The sequence below is a fragment of the Euleptes europaea genome, chromosome 1 (genome assembly GCF_029931775.1).
Source record: "Euleptes europaea isolate rEulEur1 chromosome 1, rEulEur1.hap1, whole genome shotgun sequence".
Lineage (NCBI taxonomy): Eukaryota > Metazoa > Chordata > Lepidosauria > Squamata > Sphaerodactylidae > Euleptes > Euleptes europaea.
Genome location: NC_079312.1, coordinates 75,112,505 through 75,126,758, shown reverse-complemented (window position 1 = coordinate 75,126,758; position 14,254 = coordinate 75,112,505). Strand labels below are relative to the sequence as shown.

At 42.7% G+C, this 14,254-nt stretch overlaps 2 protein-coding genes across 3 annotated transcripts in view; both read right to left on the bottom strand.

Annotated features, from left to right (window-relative positions):
* Window positions 1-14,119, bottom strand: part of HYAL2 (hyaluronidase 2) — a 67,743-nt gene extending 53,624 nt beyond the window's left edge. The window contains exon 1 of one of the 2 annotated variants that reach the window (XM_056855048.1): window positions 14,006-14,119. The gene's annotated coding sequence lies outside the window, so the exon portion shown is untranslated. Of the gene's footprint in view, window positions 1-9,885; window positions 10,006-14,005 lie in introns of those variants that run through there. The other variant, XM_056855040.1, reaches the window with a different exon arrangement.
* TUSC2 (tumor suppressor 2, mitochondrial calcium regulator) lies at window positions 6,896-14,173 on the bottom strand. Its single transcript, XM_056855058.1, has 3 exons — window positions 14,006-14,173; window positions 9,886-10,006; window positions 6,896-7,432 (listed from the first exon to the last, which is right to left on the bottom strand). Exons 1-3 carry the CDS (start codon window positions 14,149-14,151, stop codon window positions 7,367-7,369), a joined length of 333 nt encoding a protein of 110 aa, XP_056711036.1. The 5' UTR covers window positions 14,152-14,173; the 3' UTR covers window positions 6,896-7,366.
* Between the last annotated feature and the right edge of the window lie 81 nt (window positions 14,174-14,254).

Sequence of the window (14,254 nt, the reverse complement as noted above, 5' to 3'; positions counted from 1 at the left end):
GGCCACTAGTGTGTTCTGCTCCTGACACGTTAGCCTGCAATTTGATTATAGAGCTTACTTGGCCACAGCAGCCAGAAACTGATGGCTTTGGTTAGCAGAAACTGGTCATATTTCACAGTTCCAAGCACACCTCTCAGCAGAGGGTGAAATACCACAGGACACAGCAAAGTTGGAACAAATCGCTCATTGTCTGGGGTGAATGGGCCAAACCACAACCCTCGCTCTTTACCATAATCAAGAAAGTAAACTGAAAAGCAGCTTGGGCTGTTTGACTAAGAATGGTTCCTGAGAAAAAGCCGGAGATTGCCCTCTCATGGACAGCAGTAGTAATGACAACTGCACAGGGGGCGGTCCTATCCCTCTTGCTGTTCAATCTCCATGTAAATCCCTTAGACGAATTCATTCGTAGTTTGGGAATTGGCTGACATCAATATGCTTATGCCACCCAGTTCTCCATCTCTCTATCCAAATTTTCTGGCAATGTGGTGGAGGTCTTGAGCCACTGCCTGACTGCTGTAGTTAAAAGGCAGGAATAGAGAATAAATTGAAATTGAACCCTGCCAAGATGGAGATAATGCGGGTTGGGAAAGCTGAGGCGTTGAAAGACATAGTATTTACCACTTTTGATGGGGTTCAGTTGATCCTTACTGACTCAGTTAAGAGCCTAGGACTTATACCGGACCCAGCATTGCTGCTGGAGAAGTTAATGTGGCTGCAAAAAAATGTTTTCTTCTTACTGCATCTAGCCGGGAAGATGGCCCTCTACCTTAAGAACATAAGAAAGGCCCTGCTGGATCAGACCAAGGCCCATCAAGTCCACCACACAGTGGCCAACCAGGTGCCTCTAGGAAGCCCACAAACAAGACAGCTGCAGCAGCACCATCCTGCCTGTGTTCCACAGCACCCAAGATAATAGGCCAGCTCCTCTGATACTAGAGAGAATAGGTATGCAGCATAACTAGTATCCATTCTAACTAACAGCCATGAATACCCCTCTCCTCCATGAATTGCTTTACCTTGACTTGCTTCACCTGGCCACCTGAATCCATACCATGGTAACACTGAGACAACACTGTTTTAATACACTGTACATGGGCCTGCCCTTGAAATCAGCATGGAGACTCCGGTTGGTACAGAATGCAACAGCTCAGTTATCTAGAGCTAAGGGAAGCACACATATTTCACCCATTCTGTAGTCACTTCTTCAGCCGCCCACCAGTTACCAGGATCAATTCAAGGTACTGACTATTACATACTAAGCCCTACCTGGCCTTGGACCCTCATATCTGCAGGACATCTCCTCCTACGCTCCGCCACAGCAGCACCACTCATCCGACCAGGGTCTTCTGCGAGTGCCGGCCTGCAAATAGGCAAATTCCACAACGGCCTGTTCGCATGCATTATCTATAGTGGCCCACATCTTGTGGAAAGGCCTGCCTGAGGTCAGGAAGACTCCCACACTTCTGTCATCCCACAGACTATGTGAAACAGAATTGTTCAGTGGGGCATTTATATAAAGGTAATAGGGCTGTACTATAAAAGGGTGGTTCAGGAAGGCTTATAAAGAGAAAGGGATTATAGACTATACCATTGTGTATAGGATGCATTATCTGTTTGCTGTATGTAGTATTCCTATAATCAAGGCATTATTTTCTGATATACTCTTTTTCTGCATTGTATGTGCTTTCTATATCATGTCTAATATTTTTTCCTTGTTTCAGATTTTGTAATCCTAATCCTACTAAGTTTCTTACTAAAGCCTCATTCCACTGATCGGATCAATTTACCTTGAGTCTCTGTGAGAAAGGAAAACTATGTAGTAAATAAATAAATTTTAGCACTGCCACACTTGTGCTACACATTGCGCACACGTCAGGCTAAGCCCACACTTCACCCTCCACCCCACCCCTCAGGCTTACACATTTACTAGTAAATCAAACACATATACAAAAGCATTTGCAGACTTCATGTATTAGCTAGGGTTCCTTCTCCCAAGATGAACCTATATGGAAGTGACATCCCTGCAGGGGAGCTGGTTAAATCCTGCATTATATAGCCTTTCAGAATTTATATCTGCTAAATCTAAATATGCAGTCCTAATTCAGATACCATCAACTGGTTTGGTTAGTTTCAAGAATTGAAGGCTACTCTCCAGTTCAACTTGTCACTTCCAAAAACACTACCTGCAGAAATTAATTCCAAAGCAGTAGCTGTGTTAGTCTGCAACAGCAAAAACACAGGGCTGAAAGACTCCATTTTACTCCAGCACAAGCTATTGATGATTGTATTTGAATATGTAGCCTATGTAAGTTTATGCACACATAAAATTTTGTTCTTTTAAAAATGCCACCAGTTTTTATTTTCACCGTAAATATTCCCCATAGTATTTTCAGCCAGAACACTGGAATTGATCTTAAGAGTTCATTATAAGAATTAAACAAAGCATGCCACCAGTCTTCATCAGAGCGAAAGTGAAGTGGAGTGAAATGAGTCAAGACTGTGCACTGCTGAAACTTACAACGAGCTAGAGCGCATAAATACATACAAGAATGCAATACCTTCTATCACTGTTTTCCCCTGCAGCTGAAGACAAAAGAGTGGGATAGGAAGACCTCTGCAGGTTTTTAATTTTCATTGCCTTAATTTTATTTACTTCCTTTAAACCCTGTTTTTCCTCATTGGAGACCCAAAGCATCTTTCATTGTTCTCATCTCCTCCATGTTATCCTTACAGCAGCCCTCTGAGGTAAATTAGGCTGAGTGTGTGTTACTGGCCCAAAGTCATCCAGCAAGTTTCCATAGCAGAGTGGGGATTCAAACCTGGGCCTCCCAGATCTTAGTCTGCCACTATACCACATGGCTTCAGTTTCTTATAACACTAGACATGTAGAATTTTACCTGCATTCTATGCTACATAACACTTCATACCTTATACTTTTTTTTGTCTGCCTGGGGCAAAGCAAAAATTTCAGGTACAGAATTGAGACCTGTCCTTGGAACCATCAGGTCTCTGGATTATCACCAATACTGATAAATCTCTATCAGCAGTTATATTTCATCATTTCATGTACTTAAATGCCTCCATAAATATTCACAAGAGGTTAAGATTTTCTGTGTCTCAAAAACAACAAAACTGCTAACTCTTACACAAACTATATGCCTACTTTGGTTCTTGTAGGTTATCCGGGCTGTGTAACCGTGGTCTTGGAATTTTCTTTCCTGACGTTTCGCCAGCAACTGTGGCAGGCATCTTCAGAGTAGTAACACTGAAGGACAGAGTCTCTCTGTCCTTCAGTGTTACTACTCTGAAGATGCCTGCCACAGTTGCTGGCGAAACGTCAGGAAAGAAAATTCCAAGACCACGGTTACACAGCCCGGATAACCTACAAGAACCAATGAACTCTGACCGTGAAAGCCTTCGACAATATATGCCTACTACTTCACTGTATGGACAAGTTTTGGTCAAGTGGCATTTATCTATTTGGGAAATATTTAGGGTAAGAAGCTCTTTTAAAGACAGTTCCTTTACAGAATACAAGAACTCAATTACATGCAATTTTATGTCTGGCATTAAAACTCAAGGGAATGTGTTAAAAATCTACTGAGAAAAGTTAAGATAGTATCAATTAACAGGCAATTGTTAAAACTTGAGAAGGGACTTTCACTTTAGCTTCAGTATGAGCAACTGTGTTACATTTATTCAATAGTTTAAAACAATCTCAAAACATCTGCTGGTTTTCTAACACTTCCTCCAACTCTATGCAACACCAGAAATCAGCAATACCAAGTTACGTCAGGAGGCAGTTTACAGCTTTTCATACACTGACGGCACAGATGTGTAGACTTTGATTAACAAGGGTATAAACTTAAATCTGCAGCAACTCAAAATAGGAAGACTAAGCTGGGAAAACCACACTCTGTTTACAAACTAACTTGCAAACGTCACTCTGTGGTTTGGACTCGAAACCTTTAACATTCAAAACAGCCAATTTCCCCCAGATCCTCCGAAGTAGACATATGGCTCTTAACCTAGATCCTACAATTCACAGAAGTTGGTTTTCAGAAAGAATAAGGTTGAACCTCTGGTGAGATTAGTTGGGTTCTTCCAGGCCGAGGCGGTTTGCTTGGCGAAATTGTAAAAGGACAGCAGAGATTTACTTTTGTTTCAACCCGTTGTTAGCTTTTACCAGTCCCTTATTTGTAACATGTAATAAAGCCCACTAGAGATCACAGTCGAGAGAGGAGACAATTTAACTTCTGGGACCTACAAATAATTTTATTGAAATATAACAAAATTAGACAAATGCACTTCAAGGCAGAGGAAAAGGACCATAAATACTTTACACATTTGTCTTCAAGGGTCCAATTCATATGCTACAGGAGCAAAAAAATGAAGTGCTCGTGGGTTCCGGTCTTCTACACAACCACACATTTGCACAGAAGTCATAAAAAAGAAAAACTTTTTGCTTGCTCCAACAATAGTGATAATATATATATATTTACACCGTTTCACATTATAACTGTCCCTTATAAAGCGGTCTCCACAAGCCCTCTCCCTGCTCAACAGCTTCCACTCCCAAGAGGAGCAGCAGGGCTGCTGGAAAGCACGATAAGGACAGCACAGACGGGATTACAGAATCCAAGCAGTCTAAGTGCGCAGCTGCAGTCTCAAGGGGTGAGCCAGCCTTTTAGAGAATGGGGCTGAAAGCAGCCGTCCGAAGCTCCGAGGAGTCTGCTGCATCTTGGGAGGTTTCGAGCTAGGCAGAAATGAAGCTTCTTTGGGCAGAGGCTCCATGTAGATTCCGGTGGGAGTGAAGTCCTCAGCAGGAGGCACACAAGCACTAGGAGTGGCAAGGAAAATGGAAACATTGCGCGAGAGTTTTCTGACCACAGGATAGTTGATTGCTCAAAAGCAACAGCCAACAAAAGAAAATATATTAGGTATTTTAGGGGGGGAATGCTGATTATGGGGAGGGGTGTCACTACCAAGTTTTTCAGTCTCAAAATCTTTCAGGACTATTAAGCCCCACCACAGCAGAGAGTAGAATACTCCAGTGGGAAGATGTGATGTACAGACAGGAAGGTGCTTCTGCCAACTTTAACACAGGGCAAGTTTTAAACAGAGAGCTTCTTGGTATGCAGTCTCCTGTACGCTCAATAATTCTGCTTTGGAATAAGCAGTTTCCTCCAAGTTTCAGCCAGTGACATATTGTGCACAATAATTTTAAGATGAAGTTTTGCTGGCTAAAGAAGCACTGCAATCATCTCTCTACCAAGTACACTCATTTTCATTATTGAGGAAACTTCCTTCTACATTGAAGGGTAAAGATGACTTCCCAACCACATCTACTTAGAAGTGAACAAAAAGATAAGGGGGAGTAAGGGAGTGAGAAGAGACTATGAAAATATGGTACAGGCCCACCGACAGCATGATATGCTTTTTACTTTTTCTGTAAAGGTAGCTTTACATGTACTGTAGAATCATAACAGAAGTCCTGACATGGCAGAGCAGGTTCCAGTTGCGACTCAGGAAGCCATCCGGGACAGCCCTGCTTCCTGTGCTTTAAGGATCAACCCCAGCATGCACATCAGGATCAAACATGCAGCTGGCAGAGGCTGTGCAAGAGGCAAAAGGTGACTACCACATGAACAGCAACCTATCTGTCAACATGGCTGCTGACATCCCCCACCCTTGCTAGTCTGGTTCGTAACGCTTACAAGGATTCCCTCGCAGGTGCAGACTTGGAGACAAACACAACACAGATGTACTGATGTTCCGGAGCAACTCTGTATGAGCTTATTAAATTAAACATTGAGGTAGCAAATTCCTGAATGACATGTTCTGGGAAGGAAAATAAGATGTGCAACGAGCCGACTGGTACAGCAAACCTACCTATAATCCAGTTTTAAAGCTTTATTAAAGTTCTGAGGGGTTCCTAGAAAAGGCAGGCAGGCTCAAGTCTCCTGGTTGTACACTGCATATGGAGCCCCCTTAAATGTTATAGCTGCCCCTGCAGGGTTGCGCCTGTTCAGATCTCAGCAGTTTTAAGTCTCAAAAGTAAGAAATCTGGAATCTGAAGGCAGGTCTACCATTTTAGTGTCTTGCTTGCCAATGGAAGGAGTTCTGCTAGTCAAACATTTCATTAGCACAAGGTCCTTTAAAGTGCACTGCATGTTCCCTCATCAGGTGAAGCCTGGCTCAAATCCTATAAATCAAGGGAAATGCTAAAGGAAGATGACAGTACTTCATGATTATTTGGAGGAGGAATCAAAAGAACTGGGATTAGGTAGACCACTTTCTTAATCTGAGTTAGCGTTGCTTTAGGGTTGACAGCATAATTTAGGAGATTAAGTTACCTAGAATTATATTAGGAGGGGAAAAAAGATCCTACATTAAGTATGTGGAACATGGCACATCCGACACTCCAATAGGATGCAAATTCAAAAGAACCCTCTGAAATGAAACCACAGCCTGCTTAGACAAACTGCCACCAAGGTTTCCTCTCTGACAAACTTTAACAGAATAGCTGCGGGCATTTAGGAGGCCAGCACATTTGGATTTTGCAGCTGCCAGCAGGCTCCATTAATGTGCTACAGCATAGGCACTAGTCCGTAGAATATTCCAAGTAGCAATGTTGAAAAGACATTGCCAGCAAAACAAGACAGTGTAGCGCACTAGGGAGCTACTACAAGAGCAAGGCCTGCATATCAGCCCATTGCAATGGAGACCTCAAAATTAAGTGCATCTCAGGCAGCTATCTTCCATGAACTGCAACATTTGATACTATCCCCCAAGGATGCAGTACAGCATTAGGTATTCAGCTGTTTTATGGGTGGGGGGGGGGGAGAGACATAAGAAGCTTGTTGCTCACCTTTACTCTCATATACTGCATATAAACTGAAATGCCCTCATTAGCTTTCGTAGAAACTGACCGGGGTACTCAAAAAGCAGGACATCTGGTCAGTAAGAGGTGCAGGTTGGTTCTCCATAGTTTCAAGACTCTTGGAATCTGTTGCCATCTAAACATCACTTAGTGGCTGAGAAAAAGATTTCACCTTTGACTCAGTGGAGGGAATTTTTTAGCAGGCTACTAAACAAGGCCACACATCTCATGTGACGCAGGTTCTATTCACACTCTTGCCTAGCCAATCCTACTCCCAATAACTATCCAGTTCTGAGGCATCCCCAGTGCCGCCGCCGCTTCCTCCAAGCAGAAGAGCTTAAAGGCAAACCGTGTGTTCGTTCTCCAGATCCATCACTCTGCAGGGATGCGTGGCTGCCTAGTGTGGTTTACATGAGGTACAGTAAAACTGGGCAAATAAGGTGCACTGACAGCACACAGTGACTGTTCACATTGCCTCATGGCTCAGACTTCACAGATGATGACAGGGAAGTCCACATGAATCCGAGGGTGCTCCAGTTTCACTATGCCCTGCAACAAGAAGGAGGCAACAAGAATGAGATAATGTCACATATAGCGTTTTCAAGTATTAGGCTAGATAGATAGATAATCTTTATTACAGTCAATGACCAGCACAAGTAACCTCAGTATTAGGCTATAAATGATCCATTCACTTCAAGGGATACTGAACAGAGGCATATGATAGTTCCTCACTGTTATGTGTCTAAAAGCCACCATGAATAACTGAACTATCAAATGTAAGGTTACAAGAATGAACTCTAGTTAGAACTTAGACATTGCTGAGACACAGGGTCAGAAGATGTTGCCAGAGGACCTCTGCTACTAAGGCTGTTTCATCTAACACAATTTAAGTTACTCAAATCAGTCAAATGCCAGTGAAGGAGAGAAGGTCAGTATTTTGGCACACAAGAAAAGTAAACTCTGACATCTGAGAACAGCAAAGCCAGCGCACATATGAACTGAATTCCACCAAATGGCAAGGCTCGGACAGCATGTTACAAGGTTTCCAACAAGTTAACTGGAAGGCATAATCCCTGCAAGCACTGCCTCAGAAAACTATCATGCTGAGCCAAGACTGTGTAGTGCTACTACTGCATTATAGTCTCATGGGATTTACAGCAACTAACTGATCAGCTAACCGATCAACAAACAAAGCTGAAAACCAGAAAAGAAGTATTTTGTGACTGCTTTATCCTGAAAAATGGCAACATTACATCTTGCATTGCCAATAAGATTTGTAAACTGGCAAGTCCAAAATATCAAAGCACTACAAAGATCAATGGAATCTATTTTGCAATGCATATTTTGTAGCAACGGTATCAATAGGGAGGCATTCATAGTTTCTGAAGAACAGTCATCACTTTGACAGGCATTGAACTACCATAAAGGTCAGTGGATGACCAGGCCTGTATTTTCTGATAAGCCACATCTCACTAGCAACAATGTGCATTTATTCGCCAGTGTGACAGCTGCAGGAGCTCGAGAGGTTGCCTGCAACTACCATAGGAAGAAGAGTAACATTGTCGGGCAAAACCAGGTAACCACAGCCTCTGCAACAAGACCAAGGAGAGCCCTAGGTTACACACAGACACACTATGTTTAGGTAGATCTATATTAACTGTGAGAAAGCAACTTCCATCCTGAATGTGTTAGTACTCATAAAAAGTTGGCACAAAGCTCTGACAGGAATGTAGCAAGGGAAGAAAGAGCCTTCTTCTCATCCACCAGTCAAGTGCCTGCACATCTCAAGGGTTTCATTTAAGGAAGCCCAAATCTAGCAATAGAAATATATTCAACTATCAACAGTAGCATCCATTAGGCCCTGAGGCAACATCAGCACTGGATTGAGTTACATCTTAAGTCACTGAAATGCTACTCTACCTACTTTAGCTGGTCTTCAGAAGCTACAGGTAGCACTGTGTTGGCTATTGTCATCGCCTTTGCTATCCCCCTTGCTATTCAATTTCTATGCAAAGGCCATAAGAGAAATCATTCATAGCTTTGGAATTTGGTGTCCTCAGTATGCTGATGACATGCAGCTCTCTCTCTCCAAATACCACAGGACCCAGCAACTTAATGGACTGAAAACAAAACTGAAGCACGACTCATGATTTTAACATAGTATTTACAGCCATTAAAGGGGCCCTACCAGGCAAAGCATTTATATTTAGAAGTGTTAAAGCATTTAAGCATTTTTAGCCACAAAGATGAGAATGCAATTTGTCATTACAATGACTGCCCTCAGGCTGTGAGATACCCTCCCTTAAGTCTGGAGTCAATCTTCCTTGTCCTGATTTTGTAGGAGGTACAAATCTTCTATTTTAGAAGGAATTTTTTATTTATGGTGTTTTATTAGATGATCTTAACAGGTTCCCCCACCTCAAGCTACTGCTTGTAAATGTGTTTCTTTTCTACTGCTATGAACATGGGAAAGGTAGGATAAAAATATTCTATCCTGTAATTCATTAGGCCAACCTCTAGAAACCGGCACAGATGGTTACAAAAGTAAGACTGCTTTCCATATTTGCAGTTGACTATGTACCTAAGTTCCAGAAATGAGGCATATGAAGCTTCCATAACTATTTTGAAGGACAGGTCACACCTGAAACCATTAAATGCCCTAAATTCCTTTTTGGGTGTCACTTGGAGGTTATCCTGAAACAAGCACTTTAGGACTTTAGTCACTGCCAAAAAGAGTTCCTGACAAGAAAGTAGATTGATACAGACCCATTCTTACATTTCAAGACACACTTATATTCCAGATGGTCACCGCAAGTATATCCACTGCTGCATCAGATGGACTACATGTTCACCCCAAACAACTTGGTTCTCCAGCCCATAGTGTACAGTTTGCAAGGTATAAACGATCCCTTTTAAATATATGTATATAATTCTTGCTTGATCAAAATGTGAGTACTGGAAACCAAGCTATAGCATCCCCATTTTCCTTCTGATCGTGTTACCTGAGGTATCAGGTTCTTATGGATTCTTTTCAGCTTAGCACGTTTTCTCCCATTCTTGGTGACTATTGTCTCTTCATAAAACTCATGAGCAAGATCACCATCTTCATCATAATACATAGAACTACAAAGGAATGAATAATAATATTAAGAGTATCAAATGTGAACATAAGAATATAAGTAGAACCTGCTGAATCTGACCATTGGTCCATCTAGTCCAACATAGTTTCACACAGTGGCCAACCAGTTGCCCTGGATGGCCAAAGATGGCACAGAGGCTAAGGCCTTCCCCTGCTGCTGCCTCTTGGCACTGGTATTCAGAGGTTTTCTGCCTTTGAATATGGAGGTTGTCTTTAGTTACCATGGCCATAGTAGCCATTAATGGACTTCTCCTCATGAGCCTGTCTAACCCCCCTTTAAAGCCATCTGTGATCATGTCCATCACTACCTCCACTTGCAGTGAATTCCTCAGCTTAATTACTCATTGAATAAAGAACTAAAATCAATAATTTATAAACTTCCATCATTTCTCTGTTAGTCATCTCTTTTCTGAACTTAAAAATTCTAGATTCTCCCGCCTTTACGCATAGGAAATGAGCTTCAACCTATTAATCATCTTGGTTTCCCTCCACTGTACTTTTCCAATATCCTTTCTGAGATACAGTGACCAGAACTGCACACAGGATTCCAAATGAGGCCACAACATAGATCTATATAACACTAGCTGTTTTGTAATGCACTTGTATAGAGCTATGGGACAGTACAAGTTGGAAAAAGTGATCCCATCTCAGATCCACAACATATACAGAAAGCAGTACCAGACAGTGTCTGTTTCAGACATACATTTACCAGCTTTCCATCCTGCCCTAGCATTGTAATACAATAAGGATTACATGAAATGTATGGACTTTTATCATTAAGAATAAGTTCCACAGGACCGTAACCTAAAGCAGAAACAGAATTACGAAGCTATCATTTAATCCCTATTTAGAAAACTTCTACATCACCAGCTCAAGGTGGTTCAACTAAAACCATACAATAAAACTATACAGCTATTAAATGCTATTTAAAATAAGCCCCATTAAAAACAATCAAACTACTAAAATTTTGTGAATGCCTACAAATGTCAAAGACACTCATGCAACTAGAGCCTCAATTTAATTTTGAGGCACTGCACTGTAGAGAGTATTTACAACCATTAATAAGTCATCTGTCTATTTGTCCAGTGTTAATCTGAACATGCGACTCTTCTCCTTCTCCTGCTTTCTATCTGGTCCCTCCTCCAGCAACACCATATTTGCTCTTCCTTTTGCCTAGAAGAAACAATGCAGAACTATTCAAGTTGGGACAGGCAGCTAGACTTTTATGTTAATAAAAGCTTGTGGTTCGTACATGCAAAATAGGTAGCTATTTACAGTTAAAAAATATCCCCAGGTACATATTTATTTACTGTCTAAATTTTGAAGAATAACTGGATTGAATTATGAAAGATGTTCCTGATCTAACTGCTAGCAGGAGAATTATGGCAACCACACGAATCCTATGAATACCTGCATGTTAGGAGACAAGATCAATAAGGATCTCATTTACCAGGTGATGAATTTGAGTCACTAACAGTTGGCGCACAACAGATGGATGCTTTGACAAATCATGTATGGCAAAAAAGGAAAATAAACTCAGTACTATCAAAAAGATGATTACTTTTGAGGAATCCATAATCTGCCACAGTTATATTCCAGGATGCCTCTGTGTAAAGAGATTTCAGTGTAACCTTCGAGAATAGTCCTAACTTACAGCTGCTGCTTTTTATTTTTGCAAAGAAAAGAACTTGGTTTAATACAAGCCAATTTAAATAGTTAGAAACCTTCTGTGAATAACTTAAATGTACACAACAAATTTAACTTACAGAAGAATGTATGACCATTACAGTCGAATGAGTATTAAAAACAGCTATAATTATGCACTTTCTGATACATTTGAAGATGAATTAAAATCATCACTTCTTTGTAAAAATTATGTCTAAAAGTGGGTATGTTTTCCACTTTTATGCAGCTACCACGGGGACTACAGAAGAGATCTCTGCCAAGCAGACGAGGCATTCCTCATTAACAGACTTATCTGAAGACTTACTTTTCTGTTCTGTTTCCAATTCATGTCAGATTACAAACTTCTGCAGAAATGCTCAGAATACACAATTTTAAGACAAAGGGATGTAATTTTGCACTTTATACTTAATGCTGAACAAGCATAGGGGGCAGAGAAGACATGAAGAAATGGTCACGTAATTTTTTATTATTTGTCCTTTACATATATCCATGATATAGAGCTACAGAAACATTGTAGCCAGTCTGCCAGCAATCCATTTGATTCAACAATACTTGGCCACCTGCCTAACACAAAAGGAGATACAAATGCCAATCATAACTTGGGAAGAAACTAGCCAACAAGCCAGAGCCAAAACACATGTGGCAGTTTTTATGTCATTTAAGAGCTGGCAAAGAAACAGCAGTGCAGAAACAGACCTGATTGGTGGAGGGGGGATCAGCTCCTAAGTGCATCTCAGAAAGTTAACAAGATGCCCAAGTTCTTCTATTAATATAATTTTCCAATGTGTATAACTAGTGCATAAACCAACAGTTCTTCCCACAAATCATAACAACAAACTTTATATTAGGAGTGTGCTCCTCAAAGGCCACATAATATGGCCTGTTGTAGTAAAATATTTTAGAAACTGAATTCACACTAGCATAAAATACATCCCAGCATCAAGAATTTGTGAAGATGAGCTACTGTGAACCAGGGCAGCCTAGTTTCATTCAACACGGCATCAATGGCAGCTGCAGATAAGAGCAAGAGTCCAGTAGCACCTTAAAGACTCACAAAAATATTTTCTGGCAGGGTATAAGCTTTCGTGAGCCACAGCTCACTTCTTCAGAGAAAGCTCATACCCTGCCAGAAAATATTCTTGTTAGTCTTTAAGGTGCTACTGGACTCTTGCTCTTTTCAACTACTGCAGACAGACTAACACGGCGACCCACTGTGAATTAGCTACAGATAAATTGGTCCATTGACTGATCAAATATGATCAGCTGACTGCCTGTTATTTGACCATGGATAAATGTTGCATAGTTCATGAAGCCAAGAATGCCACAGTTCAAGCAGAAGTCAAAGGGAAGAACTGTCCAGTGAACTGTTCACATTAACCAACATCTTATTAAGCATTGTAAATGTGAGCTCATGTTTTTTAAAAATGTAGTTAATGTTATTTAGGTAGCGATTTGATTTTGAGGCCTTAGAGGAAGTTCTGCTGTCACCACCTTCCATATTGAGTATAAAATGAACTAGGGGCTGCACAGAAAAGAAATAAGTCTCAGCCATGACCGTCCGCTTGGCTAAAGACCAGCAGCGCCCGACTCAACACGAACTGGTTTCCGAGAGGCTTTTTAAAGAGAGAGAAAAGAACTCGACGCCAGGAGAGGGAGCTGCTCTTCCAGCAAACTATTAGGGATGAAATACCAGAAAATATTTTTGTGAGTCTTTCAGGTGCTCCTGGACTCTTGCCCTTTTCTACTCCTGCAGACAAACTATTAGGGATGAAGGAGCAACGCCTACGGACGGGGTAGGTGAGCCCGCAGGAGGAAGCAGGACGATGCTGCTGCAGGAGTAGAAAAGGGCAAGAGCCTTTGGCTCACGAAAGCTCCTACCCTGCCAGAAAATATTTTTGTGAGTCTTTCAGGTGCTCCTGGACTCTGGCCCTTTTCTACTCCTGCAGACAGACTAACACTGTGAATGCTGCTGCAGCCGTCTTGTTTGGGGGCTTCCTCGAGGCACCCGGCCGGCCCCTGTGTGAACAGGCTGCTGGACTGGATGGACCCGGGTCTGACCCAGCGTGGCCTTTCTTAGGTTCTTGTGAGGCACGGCGACGTCTCCCCCCTGCCCGCCCCACGAGGAGTCCCAGCAGCAAAGCGGCCAGCAAAGGGAAGGCAGAGAGCGGGCAAGAGCTGCTGCCCACGCACCCCCCCCCGCCCGAGAGGCCAATGCCTTGCTGGGCGCGGCCAGGTCAACCTCCCGCTCCCACACAGACTCACCCCCCCCTCCCCGCTGCCTCGAGCCCCGCTCTTACCCGCGGCGGGTGAAGACGAAGGGGGTGGCCGAGCACAGCCCCCGCGCCCGGGCCAGAGCCTGCTCCCCGCCGGGGCACTCGGGGCCGCCCGGGCTGCCCGAGCCGAAAGGCCACAGGCCGCGGGACTTGGAGCCGCTGGCGCCCATCGCTCAAAGCGGCGGCATGACGAGGGAGGAAAGGGGCCGGCGGGGCGAGGGGGAGGGAGGGGCCACCCGCTGCCTCCGGGGAGACCGACGACGGCGCCCCGCG

What these genes read in the sequence shown, in the direction of transcription:
- TUSC2 (XM_056855058.1), bottom strand. Translation starts at nt 14,151, where the DNA reads ATGGGCGCCAGCGGCTCCAAGTCCCGCGGCCTGTGGCCTTTCGGCTCG. An exon ending in TTCGTCTTCACCCGCCGCGG is followed by an intron (nt 10,007 to 14,005) that starts GTAAGAGCGGGG and finishes ATTCCTTTGTAG; the next exon opens with TTCTATGTATTATGATGAAG. An exon ending in ATAAGAACCTGATACCTCAG is followed by an intron (nt 7,433 to 9,885) that starts GTAACACGATCA and finishes TTCTTGTTGCAG; the next exon opens with GGCATAGTGAAACTGGAGCA.